Here is a 21,557-nt window from a genome sequence, read left to right on the forward strand (position 1 = left end):
TAGAAACAACATCACAATTCTCTGAACTCTTCTTCCTGTTGACACACTGAATTACTTTGGTCTTATTAGTACACTGAATGTAGCAGATTTGTTTACTTTTGGATATTTTAATTGCCTCTGTTCTTAAAATTTTACTAGCAGACCATTATTGTAACATTAATCTCTCCCCTTCCCTGTCACATTCAGTCTTTTCCCCAGAAGAAGTTTTTGTGTTCCACAGGTTACAAAGGATCTCTTGAGGCCAACTGGTCCAGCTCTTTGCTCAAAGTCAAACCAGTTTTGATGTTATATCAGATTGCTGAGTTTCTTGTGCAGGTGAATTTTGAGAATTTCCAAAGATGGTGGCTTTTCAACTCCATTTGACAATCTGCACCTTTCCCCAATTCTTACAAATTCTTTTCATACAAAATAAGGTTTCTGGTATTTCATCTTGTCTGGTGACTCTTGTCCTTTCACTTTCTTCCCCTTAGAACTATAACCTCATTTCAACTTCTGTTGAGGCCAACCATTTATCCATCCCTAACCTGAACATTCCAGTTCTCTCATTTTCTTTTGAGCATCATGTGAGCATCTTGGTGGTCTTCCATGAAGCTGGGGAATGTTTGGTATATTTTTTTGTACTGAAGACTCCAAAGTTAGTCATAATATTCCACATATGGTTTCACGAATAACAGATAGGGGAGGAAATCTGCTTCCCTCAACCTACTGTGCAGTTACCAACACATACTTGCGTAGTCAGTGCAAAGGATGGCTCTTTGTTCCTCTGCTTGGCTTTGCTGTCCACCAGGGCTGTCAGGTCCTCTTTCTCATGGTGCCTTCTAGCTGGTGAGTGCATCCTCTTCTGTTGTGTGGTGCTGTTCCATTGCAGCTACAGGACTCTGCATTTGCAGTTGTTGAACTGTGACCTTCCTGTCAGCTCATTACTCATCGTGTCTGGGTCTCTCATAGAAGCCACCCTGCCCTCCAGTGTATGGACTTTGAACTTAAAACCACTGGCTGTGACTCCAGCAACTTTTCCAGTCACCTGGTAATTCCTCTGTGCAATCCATATCAGCCTGGTTTGGCTACAAGATACTTTGGATACTTTGAGATGCTGTGTTGGAAGGCATGCTAGAGTCAAAAAAATGTACTGCTTTCCCTTTGTCCACCAAGACAGACATCTCATCATTGAAGGAAATCAGGTTAGTCAAACACAGTTTGTCCTTTTTAGATCCATTCTGACTGTTCTTATCCTCTCACATGCATCATGTGCTTGAAAGAGGATTCCTGAAGGGTTTTGCTCCATGAACATCTTGGATAGTGTGGTCAGGCTGCTGTTCCATCCTGTAGCCTCCTTATTGGCTTTTTAGAACATGGATATGGCATTTGCACTTTACCAGTCATCACCTTCCCAAATTGCCATGACCTTTCAAAGGTGATAGAAGACAGCCTAGTAATGGTCTTGACTGTTTTTTTTTTTTCAGTGCACTTGAATGCATCCTCTATTGTCTCAGGACCTGCTATATGCCAAGTTTGCTTCACTGCTCTTTACCTCATAACTTCTACTGTGATACTGTGCTGCCCTCACACTCTGCTGTTGGCTTCAAGGAGCTGGGAGGCCTCTGAGCAGGGCTTGAGTGTGAAGTGAAGCAAAAAAGGCATCAACTGCCTTAATCTTCTCCATGTCCCTTGTACTAGATCACCTCCCTCACTGAGAGCAGTGGTACCATATTTGCCTTATTCTTTCTTTTATGGCCAATATATTTATAGAGTCTCTTGTTTCCCTTCATAATCCTGGCTAGTTTCAGCTCCATCTGACCTTGGCTGTCCCAGTTTCATCTCTTCTTGTTTGGGAGGTTCCTGCTGGGTAACCCAACTCAGTTTCCATGTTCCAAACCTTTACCTTTTGTGCTTGAGTTGAGGCAGAGGTTGTCCATTTAGGCAGACGGGCTCCTTGCCATTCCTGCTTGATTTCTAGCTAACTAGAACAGACTGTTCTTGTGCTATGAACATGTCATCTTTGAAGATCAGCTCACTCCTCTGCCCTTCACAGCAGCTTTTCACAGGATCCTGCCACTGAATTTTCCAAACGAGCCATAGTCTGTTCTCCTGAAGTCCAAGGTCTGCTATTTTCCTTCTTCAGGTCTGTTCAAGTTTTGAATTCCACCATCTCACAGTTGCTTCTGCCAAGTCTGCCACAGACTTTCTTTCCCTGAGCCAGTTTGTTCTTGTTTGTGAGTAATAAATCAGAAAGCCTCCCTGATTTGGCTTATTGCTTGTTTGGAAGAAAAGAAGTGTTCCTGATGGTCAGGCATCTCCCAAATTGCTTTTAGCCTGCCAAGCTGCTCTTCATGAATATGTAAGAATGGTTAAGCTATTTACTAGATATTCTTATCATTAACTCCCTTAGACCATGTCATCTTTAATGTCATACTGGATTAACGGTGTTTCTGATTCTTTTCTCTCCTGTATTCAGATCTGAGATCCTCTTTAATGCCTTTCTAAGGATAAAATTCCATGGTATTTGATCCTAAACAGGGATCTCGCAATATAAACCTCTACCCCTCTCTGAATATAAGTATCCACAGTTTTTCATACAATTTCATGCTCTTTACTGGTAGAGTTCTTTCTCCAGCCACCTGTTTTGCTTTGTTTTGTTCTTCCTCTAAGTGTGTGCAGGGGCTTGTCATGCCTTAGATTACCTCCAGTATTATGGGTTCCATTCACTGATTCCATTATCTTTTGTCCTCATAATAAGGATAGATTTTTAAAAAAGCATTTAGCTAGGAATGCATTCATAGCATGCTTCATTTACAAAATTAAAGAGTCTAGGACCTTGTGTGTTTTTAGAACTTGTCAGAGATCAGAATTTTAATGTTTTCCCTTTTACAGATTCCCACAACTGCTGATAAGACACATACTGACAGGCAGTGCTTATCTGCAGAATGCTGAATAGCATTGTAGACATCATTTTAAGCAGTGTAGAACTACACATGTGATGAACACCAAAAAAGCAATTTGAGATGACCTGCACTTACATACTCATACGTAAACTTGAATCAATGTTCTGTATGGAATGGATGAGTGGATGTGCCAGATCTTTGTGTGATCTGCAGTTGTACCTGAGGGTTACAGAGTCACATTCCTCACCATGTGAGTTCTGTTGAACCTTCCAGGTGTGTAGGAGCAGGTTGCACCTGCAGTGCTTTTTCTGTGCCATGTACTCCACCTTGGCATTGTCAGTGGACTGTCAGTGGATCCTGGGAGTGCAGCAAGGAATGAGTGAAAATTCTAGATAGGCCTCTCTGGCTCTCTTCATTACCAGTCTTCATAAGCTTGTGAGTGATTATTAAATGAGAGTCAACAAAATATGGAAGATGTTTCAGTTGTTACAGCTAAAGATAGAGGGTTAATGGATTCCAAAGAATAATGAAAGGAGATATTAATATTGACTACAGATCTCAAGAATTATCAAGAAGGTTCTAAACATTTGAATAGAAATAGCTTATTTTTACTCTAAATGAATAGCTAAAATTCTTGTATTCTCTTAATGCATACATTATTACAACTTCTGTTTGATTTGTTTTAGATGAGAAGATTGTGGAAAAAATCCGAGCTTTACAAATGAAAGCTGAAGACTATGATGTTGTTAAGGTGATTGGAAGAGGGGCTTTTGGAGAAGTGCAGCTGGTAAGAATGTAATGATTTAATGTTTAGACAGATAAACAGCTTTAGCCAAAACCTTCCTCAGTCTTCATGTTTTATATTTAAAAATTCATTCTTAAAAAGAACAAATGTAATTTTCATTGTATTGAGAGATTGTTTCTGTGCATAGTAAACAGTAAATCTGAGTTTAAAATATGATTGATAGGAAGGGAAGAACTCAGGAATGTTTTCTATCCTTTGATCAAAATCAAAAACACAGTTCATGGCAATTCTAAATATTTTTGGCCATGAGTATCACAGTATAACAGTATCTGAAACCTTCTACAAAAGAGCAAGCAAACACTGCAACAAAAGATTTTATAATTGTGATACTTGCATTGTATTTTAAGTGACATGACTCACAGGATTTTTAAAAGATTATTTTCTTAACATTGGCCCCTCGACATTGTATGCAATATAATATCTAAAGTGTGAATGTGATTACTTTAAAAATTTCTGTTGCAGAAAAATTCTGTTATAAAAAAAGTAATCAAACTACAAAAGTAACTTGGTGTATCACATGTAGTCTGATTTTCATTTAATTTTGATTTTTCCAGGACTTCCAAATCCTACTGTGTGATAAGTGTAACAAAAATCTGAACATATGTATAAGAGGGATGGATATGTCACTTTTGAAATAATCGTTGGATGTCAGTGCCAGATAGAATCTAGAAGGCAAACATTAGGGACAAGTTATCATGAGCTGTCAGATAACTGTGCACCAGCTGATCCATGGTGATTTTCTGTGTGAGTATTTTTAGGGGAAGAGAGACATGAAGCAAGTCAATGGAAAAGGGAGCAACTAATTTGCTGCAATTGGAGGTTGTTTTCCTGTTACCACAAGGTAACAGAAATGACCCTTTTGCTTGTATTTGTTGACCTGGAACTGGCATTTTACTGCTCTTCAGTAATTTTGCTCTAGGAAGCTGGGAGAATCATATTGCCTTCTACCTTATGACCATTTTGGAAAATACAAAGATGTGTTGGAGTTTTGTTGAGGAATGTGGTAAGATCTAAGCAGCTTGTAGGAGGTACACAGTGTGTAATGGCAATAGAGTCATGATCCATTTATACAATTCTTTGTATTTTCTCTATTAGTGTTGCTGAAATTTGTTGGAACTGAAAAACAAGCCCCTCTGACTAGCTGAATATTATTTGCATGACTCATGGGTAATTTGCAAATTTAGATGTGATTAGTATGGCAGATAGCAACATCTAATCAGCAATTTGTATTCATCCATGTCATTTTTTAAAACAACTTCATACAAGTTTAGTAACATGAGAATGTAGTAACATGAGAATGTAGCACCCTCTTCCCTATTGCCATCAGGGTCATTTACACTTTGTTTTTGTCAAGAAGAGTGAATGAAGTATGGAGTGGAGTATTTCCGAAACTCCTCATTTTCTAGCAAGGCTTTAAAGAATTCTTATGTATATTTATATGATTTTATATCCTTGTAGGCAAGAAATTAAAAACAAAACCAAAACCTTCAGCAGAACCTTTCTTTTTGTGAAGGGGCTGCTGCAGGGTGTTTGTAAGAAAGCAGACTACTCCATGTCTTTTCAATGACAGTCACATTGAATGGTTCCTTTTAAAGTCTTCTTTTAGACATTTTTGTATCTTTATATTAATCCACATGGAGCAGTGAATGGAGATGCTTCTTACACTGGCATGTGAAGTCCGTGAAAAATCAAGTTTTAAGGCGCCGAGTTCCTTGTCCATTTGTTGAGGGGGTAGGGATGAAAAAGAGCAAGTCCCAGTAACAGAAGTTGTGTGTCATTTTTAGATGTCACACTCATATATTTCCTGGAAGCACCCAAGAGAATTATATTTTCGATGTGCTTCAAAAATGAAAATACATTGTTTTCATATGTGTCTTTCTTAAGAACAGAAGAGTTTTTCTAAATTATTTTATTTTCTTTTTAACACTTCATTTCAAATAGGAGGTCCTGATTTGTTCTGTAAACTCTTTTTCTTAATTCACCCTGTCATACACAATTTGAATTTTTAAGAAAGATGATTTTTTTTGTAGTGTACATATTGCAGTTTGTCACTTTGAGGTATCTGAAGACAAACTTCATTTTTCATTTTCCCGACCATTAAAATGTAATGACAAAATGTAACCTGGTCATACAGTGATGGGGTTTAGATTGCATTGTTGTCATGGGATTTTTTAAAATCTTTAATAAGTCCTCCAAAAAAAGCAAGAATCCTTGGTATTGTAAAGAAACTTCTGTGTGTTCATATAGAGCTCTTCTGTACCTTATGTCAATTAAAAAAAAATGTGTTTTCTGGAGAGCAAAAATACAACTAGAAATCACAATGCTGTGCAGTCTTACAGCTGAAAAGCAGTGGGCTAGTAAATACAACTGCAGATCTGAGCTAATATTAGCTGGTGATGTGGACATACATACCTCTGTTTTTTGCCTCACAAGGTATGATACAAGTTTAAACTATTGAGCTAAGCTCTATCTATTTCTACTCCATTCAAAATGTTAACACCACTGTTGCAGATGATGGATTTGTGGTAATGAAAATATTTTGCAACTCTTTCTGTGATCAAAATAGAAATTTGCTTCATTGGGGATTAAATACAGAAAGAACCATAAATAAGACATGATTAAGTACATGAGTTAAGTTAATGAATGTTGTATTATCAGTATGTGTTATTGTGCATAGGAATTGTAGCACAAATATTTATTATATGTTTCTAATGATTATATTAGTATGCTCATTTTCTGGCTTGTAATGTTTGCAGCATAAAATAGTCAGCTATGACCTCTTCAATTTAATTTTGTTTTCCCTTAATCTTCTGTTCCAGTGTAGCATTTTCTTGCTAAAGAAGTGATGTGAAGCAATCAGCTTTCCATTTTTTGTCAAAAAAGTGAAGCACATTCTCTATTGTTGTGTCTTGCAGCTAGTTTTCTTTAAAGGCTTGATTTTTCCTCTTCCTCTCTCCTCCAAAAAATTTTAAAAACGGTCCAGTAAAGAGAGATCAGATGAGTCTGGTCTGAGTATCTGTCTGTGGTGGAGAAACAATTTCCTTATAAATCCAGATGTATTAAATTCTACACTTGTGCTGTGGTCTCTGGTGTTGCTGGGTCTGTAGTGATGGGGAGAGCTAAGAAAATGATTGCCAGCTGCCAGGTCACTTATTCTCTTATGGAGTGCTGTGAATAAAAGTGACTGGTGTCTAGGGCAGACAGAAAAATTGAATTATGGTACTTAATATGTTGCTTCTGGTTTATGTAGAAATAGTTATTTATGAAAGCACATCCTGAGTTCCTCTTGTTTGTTTTCACTTGTGGAAAGTCATCTTGATTTGAAATTGAAACTTATCCTTAGTTCCTTCTCCCAGGTCTAACTATTGCAGGGACACAGCAGACTGACCTGCTCATGTACTGGAAGAGAAGACTAAAGCAAAGTTAGCACTTCCTTGTGTTTGGGTGCTACACTATGGTCTGGGTGACAGTCTTTATTGTCTGATTTGTCAGTGTTGCAAACCAGTGGTTGTCATGGTTTGAATAAACAGATGCTGGCTTATTTTTCTTCATTAAGTCCTCTGTTTATTAGGTTTAATTCCTCATTGGCTGCTGATGTACAGTTCTGCAGTAAAGCAGATAAAGCAGTGATGTTTTATTACCTGAAAATTTGTCTGGACGTGAACTTTGATACCTATCTGTAGTCATTTCTTACGGCTTTATTAAGTATTTTAGGACACCTGGAATTACTTCAAGCCTTAGAGCTAAAACTCCACCCTAGGATCATATTTTTTTTTCAAAATCATAAAAGAGACAGTACCATCACCAGTACTACATACTAAATCTGATCACTTCAAATGGATGTGTTATTTTCTTTGCCGACAGATTGTCTTCCCATGTGAAGGCTGGGGAAATTATGGATGCATTTTGTTTGTTGAAAGTATTAGATTGTTGAAATAGAGTAGAGTGAAATTCTTTTTTCTTAATGCATTTTCATGAGTTAAGCAAGGCCGTGTTACTCAGTGCTAATGGCACGAAGGGATTTTCCTACCTATTTTGAGAGTTACTCTGGCGAGCTGCAGTTTAAATTTGGCAGTTTCATTTTAACAGTTGGAAGAAATTGAAGCATCATGACAGTTTAATACATGAATAATCTGCTGTATGAGCCAATCTCTGTATGTACAAATATATCTCTGCCTAAAGAGCACAGTGACTAACAGCTCAAAGGGCTGTCTCCAGGGGCCATGGTGCTGATAGGAGGAATGTCAGCGGTAGGTCTGCTCACCTGCAGGGTGTGCCAAGACACACTCAGTCTCTGGGTGTGCCAGTATAACTGTTATTGCTTTGGTTTTGTACAGAGAAAGAGCCTATCTTGAAATTTTCTCAAGAAGTCATTTAGCCAATAACCTATTGGCACTATTTAGAGAGGTGTGCAGACTGATTTTTGGGTCCCCCGCCCCTCTTTACTTGGCCTCTCCTGTACATGAGCTTCCTTCAAGCTGTGCTGACTGTCAAGAATTTTTTTCCTCGAGTCATGGGAGACAGTTGTTTTTCTAAATGCAGGCAGATACTCTAACTTCACCTAGGCAAGAGTACACAGTGACTTTAGGAACTGTAAACTGCTAAATGCATTGTAGAACTTCAATGTCAGGTTTCAGAGAAAATGCATCTTCAATTAAACAAGATCTTTTTGAGGTTTCTGGTCTTTGTGTTTCTTCTGGTTTTGGGCAGGATTACAAAAGCTCTACTTAGGGGAGTGTAGTTTGTGGTGTACCACCAAGTTTTTGTAAAAAATCCCATTTGGGGTTAGTAAGTGGGAAAAAGATAGTTTTCAAAATACTGTTTTAGGACACCTTCACTAGCTGAATAATTAATGTCCTAAAATATGTGTATAGAGTTTTTAATGCACATAGATACCATGTTTCTGTTCTGGTGTTAGGTTGTTTTTGATCTAATTGTAGAGAAGGTTGTTTATTTGTGTTAAACTGTGCAAGATACTAATAATAAAACTTTGCACCTATATCTTGAAGGCCAAAAGCCCTAATTTCAAGAACAGCAGCTCCTTAAATAATTCTCTCTCTGTTCATGTTCTTGCTTTTTCCAAGATTACCCCTTCCACCTGATGCTTCTTGTATTCCTTCAGCAGTATTAATTTTTGCAGCTCCTGAGGAGGAGACTGATGCTCCCAGATCTGTAGACAAATAGGTGCCTCTCTGAAGCTCTGTTCTGCAGATATCATGGACCTACATCTACAGCTGTTCAGAAAAGCCTATTGAACATTCTTTCAAGTAACATAATTAAACTCAGATATTGTGAAAAACTAAGAAGTTAGGGGATCTGCTTTATTTATTAGGTGTGAGAGGTTTTAAATGGACCAGAAAACTGTAACTTCCGTTTCTGTGCATTTCACAATTTTCATCAATCAGTTTCACAAACTAGTCCACTGAAATTTTTATTTTAACAGGAAAAAAATATGCAGAAACTTAAGGTCCTTATGACTCAGAGTTTTTACAGCTAAAAACTTCTTACCTTGATTTCTTTAAGAAACACTCAAGAATGTTAAAAGCCTGTTCTTCTAATAGTTTTTTCATAAAATAGGATGTTTCATGATTAACTTAGCTGAGTAAAGACTGCAGTGTGCAATTTAAGGATTTGGTTTCACATCTGAATTCAGATGAAGTTTTTAAAAATGTTTTCATATTTTGTAATAAAAGCCTTGCTTCCAGTTTTTCAGCAAGATTTATTGTATTAATTTTGCACCATTTAAAGTGAATTTAAGAACTGTGTAGAAAAAGAAACAGGAGCAATTATGTTTTGGTGCAAAATAAAAATTGGAAGAGGCTGAAGCAGACTGGTTGCCCAGTTTCTAGCATGAATGAAATCAATGGCTAGACAGTGTTCAGAATAAGAAAATAAATGCAGAGTTAGACTTTATTTCCTGCTATGATGGGTTTTTGGAGCAGCTGTTAAACTTTACTTTTTAGGTTTGCAAGTTCTTAGATCCTTGCTGTGTAGAAAATTTGGTGTATGAAGACCTGGAGGTGTTGCATCCCAGAAAGCAGTATGCACGTAGCAGAAACATACTATGCTGGAACTCAGGTTTTTAACAAGGCATTTTAAAAAGGTTGATTCTCTTCTTTCTCAACCAACAGGTTCGCCATAAAATGACACAGAAGGTTTATGCAATGAAGCTACTTAGTAAATTTGAAATGATCAAGAGATCAGATTCAGCCTTTTTCTGGGAAGAAAGAGATATCATGGCCTTCGCCAACAGCCCATGGGTGGTTCAGGTAAGGAAGATTTGTAAAAGCAAAATAATAACAACAACAGCAATAGTAATGATGCTGATGCCATAAATGCTTCCCAGTCCTGAGCTGGTTTTGAATTTACATTGAAACTCAAATCAAGGTTTAGGTTCAGAGTTTTACTTTTAAAAAATACATTTTTACAGCAATTTCACTAAGTTTTTTATGTTTGGCTGTGTTAAAAAGTATATTAATTTTAGTCACTATAAATGCGTAATAAAATGAACTAAATAGATTTTTTTTTTGCCTCCAATCCTTCTCCCTATTATGGGGTTGGTTTTGGCTTCTGTGGCTGGGTGTGGTTGATTGGTAAGTTTAGGGGTTTCTTTTGTGTCCTTGGTGTTGGTTATGGTGTATCTTGGTGGTATGTTGGTAGTGTTTGTTTATTCGGTGTCTCTGGCAGCGGATCCTCATCCGGAGGCTTGGGCTGATTAAGGGGTTGTTGGGTATGCCTTGGGGATGGGGCTGATTGTTGTGGTTGGGGTTGTGGTTGGTGGTGGGTTTGGTTGGTTGAGGGGGGTACGGTAGATAATGGGGGGCTGTTGTCGACTCGCTTGGACTTTAATGGGGTGGCTGTGTTTTATTCATGGGGGGCCGGGTTATTTTTAGTTGGGGGATGGGCTTTGCTGTTGACTTTATTTGTGGTGTTGGAGCTTGTTCGGGGGTTATCTCGAGGGGCTATTCGAGCTGTTTAGGGGCGGGGGGCGGCCGCCGGTCAGAAAGTAGTTTAGTTGAAAATACCAGCTTTGGGAGTTGGTGAGGAAGGTTTGATTCCTTCTTTGCTGAGGGTAACTCTAAGAAGAGGTTGATTCTTCAATCTTTGGTTTACAAGACCAATGTTTTTATAAACTATTAGATTGGGTTATAGTTTTAGTATTTTATTCTCTAGTAGGGAGACAAGTGGGAATAGGACTAGGATGATTGTAATATGATATGTAATGATATATGATATATATGATATGTAATTATGTAATATAATATGTAATATGATATTTGGAATAATAGAGAAGTTATCTTTCCAACTGTGAAATCTGTGTAGGAATGTAGAAGCAAATGTGATTGGTATTTCCAGTCTTTCCTCATGATACAGTCAGTTGATCACAGGCAGTTGGTATTAAGAGTGCTTTAAATAGTCACTGTCTTTTCAGCTGCAGTTTGATGTATGATGAGTGTGCAGTCCTGGTCTCCTGCAAGCCAAGGGGCTGTAGCAGGGGTTCCTTGAAACCATCTTGCCATAGTGGTCAGTTCTGAGCATCAGCACTCAGCATATCCAAGCAATGGAGAGTTGACTCCTTCATCTGGTCTTGAGCACCGTCACTCGCAGCTGTCTCATGACGTGTGTCATCAAGATGCTGTCATGAGAATTGTGCCTCTGGGAACAATCCGTACTGATTATTGCCATTTGTTGTAATTGGTAAATTGCACCAGTTAACAAAAGGAGTAGTGAAAGCATGTGCTTGGAGAAATTGTTAGTCCTTAATTTTTTTAATAATTAATTTAAATGCTCTCATATATATTGCTATGCTTCTGTGTATTTAATAAGATTGGCTTTAAGCTTTCCGTATATTTTTCATAACACTTTACCTCAGGTATACAAAGATGTTTTGCTCTTTAAGCATGTTCTGTGTTCTTGCCTATATTCATCAGAAATACTTATACAAATAGATGATTTTTTAAATTTAGTTCTTTGTTCTAGTAACAGTAATTGTCAGGAACTATTTTTCACATGCAGTTGAAAGTAATGAGAAATGCATGACATGGATTTTCAAAGGAAACTGTCACAAGCAAGATCTAAATGCGTGTCTGCATCTGTAAATAGCAAATGAACTAAAGTGTAGTTGCAATTGTGCCTTCTGTGATTAAGTGCTTCAGTGTGATATATTTAGGTGATGTGGTCCAGTGGGGTAGGACCATTGAGCTGGTTTGAAGAAAATGTAGGTCCTGTTCTGATCTAGAAACTGGGATAGATCACACTGCTTCTTTCTGTCTAGTTTTTAATGTGAAAAACAAATGAAACAAGAGCCCTGCATAGTTTTAATTTTTTTAAATTAAATCCCTTGAGGACAATAGCAAAAGTACTGTGTAAAGACATAGTGCTGTTATTATTATACGAATATTTCTGCGTATGACAAAATAGAGTTTATTTTGAATCTTCATTTGGATTTTAATGACCCAATGCATTATTGTACTATATATTGCATATATTATCCATTTGTGCAAACAAATACAGTCCAACATATTTTTATTAAAGTATATCTTTCTGATGTAGGTCTTCTGACACTTGTTATACAAACAATTTTAATCTGAAGGTCAAATCTTCATTGTAATATACCTGCCTTTCATGGTTCCTCATCCTCCATAGTCTTCTGTGATTCCACACATCCTATTTTTCAATTGCCTTTTAATTTTGTGTGTGTAATTTAAAGATGTGAATGATTTTAGTTTTTAAGATAAGGCAGTATTCCCTCAGAAATAAGCTGAGATTTTCAGAGATTTCTTCACAACAGTCATTGAACATTTGATAGTAATGCTTTTTGCTGGACTGGGCTATTTTCAGGCCTGGTGATCACCGAGTGGAATCTCTAAAACTTCAGCACTCTAGGTGTGAAATACATTTTAAAGAGACTGAACTCACTTTGACTATCATGCCAATAGGAAACATACTGACTGCAACTTACACCAGACCAGTATTTTATTGTTAAGCACAGTTTCTTTATATTGTGTTACGATTGTCTTCGGGAACATTTTGGTTTTATTTGTTATTTCAATATGTGTTGATTTAGGACAAAGTCAGCAGTGACTTTGCAAACATGTACAGACATAAGGAATTTATAATATAGAAAATTTGGAAACAATCTAAGGTGCTGCTCACTGTTGAGCTATTTTCAAATCAGAATATGATGGTCCCTGTCACAGATTTGATACTTTGCATTTTTGACTCAGTGATACTTCTTAATACCTTAATCTTAGACACCTATAGTATTAAAATAATAGGAAATATTTTTTACTTTCGCAAAAATTATGAGGGGGTTCTGAAGTTCAGCAGGTTTCAAGGTGCTCTCATAATTAATAGGAAAATGTATTATTTTAATCATATTTAAAGCAATCTTGAGAACATATTCTCAGGTTAGTTCAAGTAACCACAAGAAATTTCAAGGTAAATGGCTTTATTCTTTTCCATAGCTGTCTGAAAAGTAATTGCATTTTTTTCTTTTCCTTTTTTTAATGTTGCAGCTATTTTGTGCCTTTCAAGATGACAAATATTTGTACATGGTAATGGAATACATGCCAGGTGGAGATCTTGTAAACCTTATGAGCAATTATGATGTGCCTGAAAAGTGGGCCAAGTTCTACACAGCTGAAGTTGTTCTTGCTCTTGATGCAATTCACTCCATGGGCTTGATACACAGAGATGTGAAGCCTGACAATATGCTTTTAGATAAGTATGGGCATCTGAAGCTGGCAGATTTTGGCACTTGCATGAAAATGGATGAAGTAAGTATGAAACTCAATAATTTACCGTCTGTTAAACTGCAATTCTAAATTACATCTGTATCTAATGTTATTTTCTTATAAAAATAAAAAGATAGTAAGTATAATACCCAAAGTATTCATCAAATTATCTGCTTGGTTGGAAAGCTGTTTCTTGTTTCATACTTTTAAATATAAGAGTACTTTAAATAGTGTAACCTTTTTCTGTTATAAACTGTTCTCTCTCACGGAAGAAGGATGTAAACTTACTCTTTGCTATTTTTGAAAGATGTGAGTTTATGAATTTCTGAGGTACATTTTTTTTTTTGCCAAATGTTTGAAAAGCTTGTGAGATAACTCCTAGTTTCAACATTAATAATGTTGGAACAGTTCATAAGCTGACATTTTTTTTGTAAATGACATTATTTTATAAGCAAGATACATTTGTGTGTTTTTTTTCCTGTATCTAATTGTTCTCATAGCATCCTCTAGTGGTCATTCAAATGAGGTCACAGTACAGCAGCAGCGATATATGGATCAAATTCTGTTAGTTATTTGTCAGTATGCCAAGATGTCAATTGAAATTATTTAATTATCCAGATTTAGCCATGAACAGCCAAATACAGTTTTCTTACAAGTTTGTGTAAGAATATTTTTAACCTTGAAAATAAAACTACCTTTTGTGGTTCGCACTCTTAGGACCTTGCCTGACAGGCAGTGTTATGCTGTAATTTACAGAATATACTGTTCCTATGGAAAACTGCAACTATTCTTCCTATGAAAAACTATAACAGATTATAACATATGCAAAAAAACCTGTATATGAATGCGTGTTATGATTTACCTGGTCTTTGAAAATTTTCTGTAGTAGCATTGGCAAGGGTAATCCCTTTAAGCTTGTTTGCCTTTATGGTTTCAGGGTTTTTCTGTATTGTTTAGGCAGTGATTGATTTAATTTCTACTATCTACTTAATTTGCATTTGCATCATCAAGTTAATGTCTCTTCAGCAGTATCCAGAAGTACTGCATCTGTTTAGGGTGGATTTTTTCACATGATAATATATTAACCTCATAATTGTCCAACTGCAGCTGTTTATTGAACTTCAGTCTATTTAGTTTTGTTGATGTTGTAGTTGTAGTCTAAAGGCAGAGATAATATTTACCTCCATTTTGTTCATTAACTTGCCTGTATTGTAGAAGACACCATTTACTTTAACTGAAAAATTCAAAAGTAGTACCTGGTCTCTTAATTCAGTCCATAAAAATATTAGTATTTATTTTGAGTCAGTAGATTGTAATGTCTTAAGGGAAACTGTTGTTTATTGGAATAAAACAATAAAAAAGCATCAAAAAAGCTCGCAATATAAATCTACAAAAAAAAAAAAAAGGTGATCCTCTGTGCTGTTTTAGGGACTCCAGAAATGGTGGAACTAAGCCTTTTACTGTTTTTCTTTTTTGCTGCTATTGTTAAAAGAATGGAATGCTAAAATGTGGATGATGGAACTGTAAATGTGAGAAATGCATCCATGTTTCTCGTAAAAGGTTACAGTGAGCTCCACTTTAGACTGGACCGCATCAATGGACAAGTGAGCTCCTAGAGAAATTAATTTTTTAAAGGATTACATTTTAAGTTTTTTGTGTTTCTCAGACTCAGTGGAATGGCAAAAATTTTCTTCTGCAGGAAACTTTAGAAGTTGAGAGGTTCTGGATTGTCTCCAAATCTCATGCTACTTTTTACAAAACATGAACACATCCCAGCTGTGTAAATAAAATATTAGTGTTGGCAGACTGATTTGTAGAAAATATATGCTTACCCAGTACTTACTTATTTTTTGGATTTGGATCTCTTTTAGCATTTGTGAGCATTAGCATCTTCCTTACACTGTTGAGAGCCCAGGAAAATTTGCTGCAATTTGTTGAGAGATTTTTTCTGACCTTTGCTGTTCAGTGTTTGCTGAAATCATCCAGGCCAGGCCAGAGCAGACACTTGCAGCAGAGTTTATCCTTATCATTTTCTGAAAAGAGTTGCTAAGTGTTTTAGTGATCTTCTCCAGCATAAAAGGAATTTTCTGTAACTCAGCTGTGATAATTGGGAGTTTGTGGTGTGTTTTTAATTGTTTGATTTGGGTTTTTTTTTTTTAATTAGTTGTCTTTTTAAAAATCTGCAACAAAGTGAGTATTCCTGTTGTTGAATAAGGAGTTAGACTCAAAAATTCAGTAGGAATCATGGTTCCTTTTTTTGGTATTTAGGTGTGATAAGGTAGAACAGGGCAGGGTTCACCAGTCTTTGTCTAATCCTCAGGTGTGTAAGAAAGTGTGAACAGCAGTTGGCTTTGGTAGGTGTCTAGGGCCAGGAGCTCCCAGTGTTGCCATGCCTAGCACTGTCCTGTGCTAACTGAGCTTTCAGCAGAGCACAGATTCAGAAAATATCTGTTGAAAAAGATGTGATCAAAAGAAGGGATGTTTGTCACTTGGGTTTTATTGCCTCAACCCAGGCAGTTCAGCTGAAAGAAGCAAGTGTGTTCCTCTTTTTGGAACTCAACTTCTTTCTCACTGAAGCTTGTCCACTGAAGAGGACTCTGCTGGATCCTTCTTGCCTCAGTGCATTGTCTGCTGTTAACAGCTGATGTGTGCGGTGCTCATGTTTTCACACAAACACCCTCCAGCTCTTGTTTACTGGAAGGAACTTCCTGAGGGAGTGAAAGCCTGATTGTCAGCCTTGGTTCAAGACAGCAAGTCCTTCAGGTTTGATGGAGATGGTCCTGAAGATGAAACCTGAATTGCTTTGTCTTCAGCAATATAATAAGGCTGAATGATGCTGGGAAACACTACAGGGAGCCTCACCTCCAAGTTGTCAGAACATTGGTGTCTCCTGGACAGCCTATTTTTTAGAATTGTTGTGCACTGTACATCTCTCACATGGCTGCAGGAGATGAGTTCCAAGGTCCACCTTGATCTTTTGAGGTGATGAGAAAAGTTTCAGGTTAAACACTGGCCTGTTTGGGAAGCTTTGCATAGTAACTGTTATAGTAAGTGTGCTGCTCAGGCATAAGTAGAGGCTTAGTGTTTGAAACACAGGAGTAACATATTGCCCAGAGAAAACAGCACCATTTAAGTCTCTTCAGAGTGTAGGGACTGCCAAGGTGCTCTGTACTGGACAGAGAGCATGTAGCTGTTTACTCAGCTTTTATGCCAGGGATCACAGTCTGACTGTTGTATTAAAGGTACCCAGTACTTAAAAATGCATACAGAACAACACCCAAGTTCTTTGAAAGAAGAAGCGTGTAAATGAGTGGGACAGAAATCTGGGAATTTTATATTGAGACGATAATGGGCCAACTTCCCCAGGGACGTGGTAGAATCCTCATTTTGTGATGCAGTCCCACAGGGTGCTAGATAATCTTTTATCAGCTCCTTTTCTTATGACAAGTTGAGTCAGGTGATCTTTCATGTCCCTTCTAGCCAGGCTGTTCTGTGATCTGCAAATGCATTTCTAGGTTAGTTCCTGAAACAGAAGGTAGAGAGTTATATGGGGAATAAGTATAATCAGCTCAATGTGCTTCAGAGAGCTATGGCCCACTGAACCTGGTGTTAGCATGCAAAGGCTTCTTTTATTGTAGAAATTTGTTTGGTTGTTTTTTTGTTTTGTTTTTTTTGTTTTACTGTTCAATTCTTTGGCATCTTGTCTGAAAGCCTAAAGTGTCATTGCATGGAATTCCTTAGCATCTGTATTATGGTTGAAAAGTCTTTCCTTGTTGCTGCATACCAGCTATCAGACTTATGTAGGTCTGTCTGGGTTTTAGTACAGCCTTTGCTTTGTTTAAGACTTCAGAAAATATCAACATGTGTAACATATTAAAAAATATTCTTGCTTTGGTGTATTAATTACATAGGGATGGGAAATAGGATGTTATGTGCTTAGGTGTCAAGGTGGAGAGGCTGTGACTGAAGCTGCAGACTTCAGAGAACTCTTGCAGAACTGTTTTGGTGACTTGGTTTTTAAAGAATCTCCTTAGCCAGGGAGGGATTCAGGTGGCTTCAACCAGACTTGACGGAGCAAAAATTCAGACTTTCCCTTGTAATTTTGTATTTGGATAAGGAAGAGATAGACACACACCAGTGTTGAAGCCTCATTAAGTTGCTACAGTCCTACTGGATGAGCAGAACCACATAACCCTAGAGCAATTCCTCCTGTGCTCAAAGCAAAGGGAGGCTTAGGCTTCAAAGGATACATGCAGCTTAGAGCAGAGAGTGCTCTGACAAGCAGGATATTCAAACAGTGGTTCCTTGCCATGTGCTAGATCCATTTTCAAATGCTCTCAGCTTTAGATTTCTGATGTCCTTGAGCTTTAGTTTATTTTGCAGTGTTAAAATGTGTTTGCCTGTATTTCTCTTTGTCTAATGAATGCAATAGGTCTTCTGGAAAGATCTAATTTCATTTTCTTATCCCAGTATAAGTAAGCTATGGGCTATCTCATCCAGCATAGAATGCAAAAGTTTACCTGCTCTTCATTCTGGAACTGAGAAGTTAACATTTCTTTAGGTTTCAGTTTTAGATTGGAGTCATAGAAGATAGGTATTTGCCAGGAGGACATTTGAAGTACTCTATAGGTTTCTACAGTATTTAGTTATATCCCTTTAGTTTTTGCCTGCTGGTTCATGACTTTCTTCTGGATTCTGTTTCAGTACAGAAATAAAAGCTTTTCACAGCTCATAGAATGTATGAGAAAGAATATTGTAATGTGGTGTCTAAATTTTGTCTAAATTCTCAAAATGAAATGTTTCTCTTACTTTCTTTAAATCTGCATTTTGAACTTAGTTGTTGCTACTAATACTCTGTATTAATATGCAGAATTAGTATGTATTGCCATTCATGCTGATGGCAAAATGCACGAAGAACTTTTGTATAATGATTTAGATAAAACTTCAGATTGGGAAATAGAATAAAAGATGAGTGTATTTTTGGTATTTCTCTAACGTCATCCAGGATTTCATTCCATTCATCCATCTGGTCTCTCAGGAGTGAATTCAGTGAATATCATTAAAGGAAACAAGACTTATAACTCTGAGTTGGAATGATGGCAGAGCTGATTGATGCTTCTGCGTCACTTAGTCCCTACATTTTTAGTTTCTCAGTGTGAAGCAGAGGATGAGGAATCATTTCATTGATACAACTGTGGTAATATGTTAATAAAAAATATTTTTTAAGAAAGAAAGCTTTGCTATTCTATAAAAATAGCTTCTCCTATTTTTCTTCTTCCTATCTTTAAACAAAAACAAGGTGTGTCTATAAAAATTTATCTATAACTTGATTTATTGGCTGAATTAGACAAAACTGTTATGTATCTGCTTTGTAGGGCCTAGAATTCATAACTTGTCAAAATTATTCTAAAGTTTGTCCCTGAATTCAGTGAGAAAAGGAACAGTCTGATATGGTGTGTACCTTCATATTAAAACCAATGGTAAAAATAATAAAATTGGTGAATTTTGAGAAGGTGAAGTCAAGAGAAGTCACTACGGAGTAGACAGGGGTAAGCACCTTACCAAGAAATGTCATTTCAATCCACATTGCTTCTTGAATTATAGAGTATTGCTTCTTGAATTATGGTCTTTAAAACACAGTCCTCAAACCAAGTATTTCAGGCTATATTTTTATGGTTTTCTGTCCTACTAATAGAGGAATTACTTAAAGAGGTGCTCAGAAGCCCCTTGATCTGAGCTGTTTGTGTTACTGTTGCACAGACGGGAATGGTGCGCTGCGACACAGCCGTGGGGACTCCAGACTACATCTCACCTGAAGTCCTGAAATCGCAGGGGGGCGATGGTTATTATGGACGGGAATGTGACTGGTGGTCTGTAGGGGTTTTCCTTTTTGAGATGTTAGTGGGTAAGTAATCATTACTTCTGCTAACGAGATTATCATAGAGTCTTCCTTGTGCCTTTAGCTGCACTTTGCTGTGTGGAGGCTGCTCGTACCTCACTAACAGCTTCTGACTTGGTGGATGCTGCGGCTTCATCGTGTTCTCTTTGCTCTCTGTCACTCGCGTGCTGCAACAGCTGTTTGGGTGCTTGCCTCACTGATTAGTTCCCTGAGTTGGTTCAGCTTAAAACTAATTCTTAGAATAGTTTTAACAGGAGTCAGTTACCTCACCACATTTGTGCCACTTCAGGCAGAATTGAGTTTGCAGAGACACAAGAGATGAGACAGGAATGGCAAGGGCAGGACTGTCCTTTTCTCCTCCTTTTCCATACCACATCACTGTCTTCTCTTAGGTCAAAGTGTGGAAGTATGGCTCGATTCTTTCTTTTGTGCTTGAGTCAGGATTTTCTAGTAAAATACACTGGACTGATATGGGAACAAACAGACTAAAATCTGTTAAGGAGATGAGTCATTTGCATCTTAAAATATGGTATGATAGTCTCGTAGCAAAATACTGATTATGGAAGGATGGAATTGAGCATACAATTATTAAAAATCCAAATCAGCGGTTTTTGGGAATATTGCAGATTTCATGTTTCTGGTTTCCTGAGCCAGGAAAGACTCTTAAACGTACGATGCTATTACTATTTTCAACTCTTTCAGAATTTCAACATTTTGACTTTAAGAATGTGTGGTTTATAGTTAATAGTCTCTTATGGACAATTTTAGCAGTAAATAAAATTATTCAGTTCTTAAAATATTTGGCATAGCTGTCCAGAATGTTTTCTGAGCATTTCAGAACCTATTTTTCCCCCCTTTTATCTAGGAGGAAAATACTACTTAATTTCTCCATATCCCGCACATTGGTATAAAGTATCTATTTTTGTCTGTGCTTAAGTATCAGATTCTAGCTATGGTCATCTAAAACTCTGCGCTTCAAAGAAAGCACAGAAACTGTTTTGTTATTCTGGTTTTGATAAAGCTGCAGAACTAATGAAAATGGTAATTTTATTATGAAAATGAAAATTTTATTATGTGCTTACTTAAACCGTAAAACATTGGTCCCAGGATGAACCGTAACATTAGTTCAGTGACTTAAGGTAGTTTTGAGGTGTGGCCAAAATCAAAGCTGTTTCCAAGACAGAAGATGATTGAGAAGAGGAAGGTTGGGAAAGAGGGAGAAAGCAGCAAGTATCAGTGATTCCTACCTGCAATGCACTGGTATGGCAACCTAATAGATTTACTAAAAGTTTAGAAGTTAAGCTCAAGCTGGTGTGTACTAATTTCTTATTTTGCTATAAAATGACAGAAGGAGACAAGAATTAGGATTGTTCTTTTGAAAGTAGAGTGGTTGTTGTCCATTGGTCTGTTTGTACATTTTTTCCTGTTCATGGCTTTTGAAATGCTCAGTTCCTTGTTGGAAGGCTGCAGCCTGTGATGCCAGGTGATTCCTGCCTAACCAAGGAAAGAGCCTAGCTCACATGACTGATTGTTTACCTTCTCTATTAAACCTATGGATTAGGTGGGAGAAAGAATTCCTGTAAGTTGCAGCTTCTTGATTATAGACCCAAACCATTTGTATGTTGAGAATGTTGCCATTTAATTTGATTGTCAGTTGCCTTTAGCACAGCCTATTCTTTTCTCTTGCCTCAGTTTTACCTCTTTTAAGTCTAGTTCCTTTGCAAATGTCTTTAACTGTATCCTAGGCTGGAAACCTCTGGGTGAGAAAAGTCTACTATTTAAAAGCCACCTGCCCTGTTAATATGGGTACTCAAGCTGATGTAATTTGTCAGTCAGCAAGATTTATTAATATGCGTTTAACAGTGTGGTAACACACTGGGAAGGCTCATGCCTTAGGGAGGATAGACCTGTGTGCCTCTGAAATGGTCTTCTGAGAGCTTTGGTGGATTCCTTCCAACAAATATGCATTAGCAAGTCTTTAATGAGTTTTGGTTCATTTTACCCTTGGAATGTTTAAAGATTGATTCATATGGGTATCAGCCATTATGTAAATTAGAAAATATATTGAAAATCCTAAAGCAGAACAAAAGATGTAATTCACCAGGCAAAATTGTGGTAGTGATTGACAAGAGGGGAAATGGTGTAGTCTGTAACAGACATTTTAGGGAAGGAATATTTTTAGTAGCATAAAGTATTTGTACACTGCATGTCCAATTTTTTGTTTTTCTTAATAC

General features: G+C 37.1%; 1 protein-coding gene across 2 annotated transcripts in view; it reads left to right on the top strand.

Moving 5' to 3' along the window:
• Window positions 1–21,557, top strand: part of ROCK2 (Rho associated coiled-coil containing protein kinase 2) — a 96,487-nt gene that overhangs the window by 47,190 nt on the left and 27,740 nt on the right. For both annotated transcript variants that reach the window (XM_062489694.1, XM_062489693.1), the window contains exons 3-6: window positions 3,569–3,669; window positions 9,819–9,956; window positions 13,206–13,466; window positions 19,185–19,329. In XM_062489694.1, the coding sequence (XP_062345678.1) occupies window positions 3,569–3,669; window positions 9,819–9,956; window positions 13,206–13,466; window positions 19,185–19,329 (645 nt within the window). The remainder of the gene's footprint in view (window positions 1–3,568; window positions 3,670–9,818; window positions 9,957–13,205; window positions 13,467–19,184; window positions 19,330–21,557) is intronic.

This window comes from Cinclus cinclus, chromosome 3, assembly GCF_963662255.1.
Source record: "Cinclus cinclus chromosome 3, bCinCin1.1, whole genome shotgun sequence".
Classification (NCBI taxonomy): domain Eukaryota; kingdom Metazoa; phylum Chordata; class Aves; order Passeriformes; family Cinclidae; genus Cinclus; species Cinclus cinclus.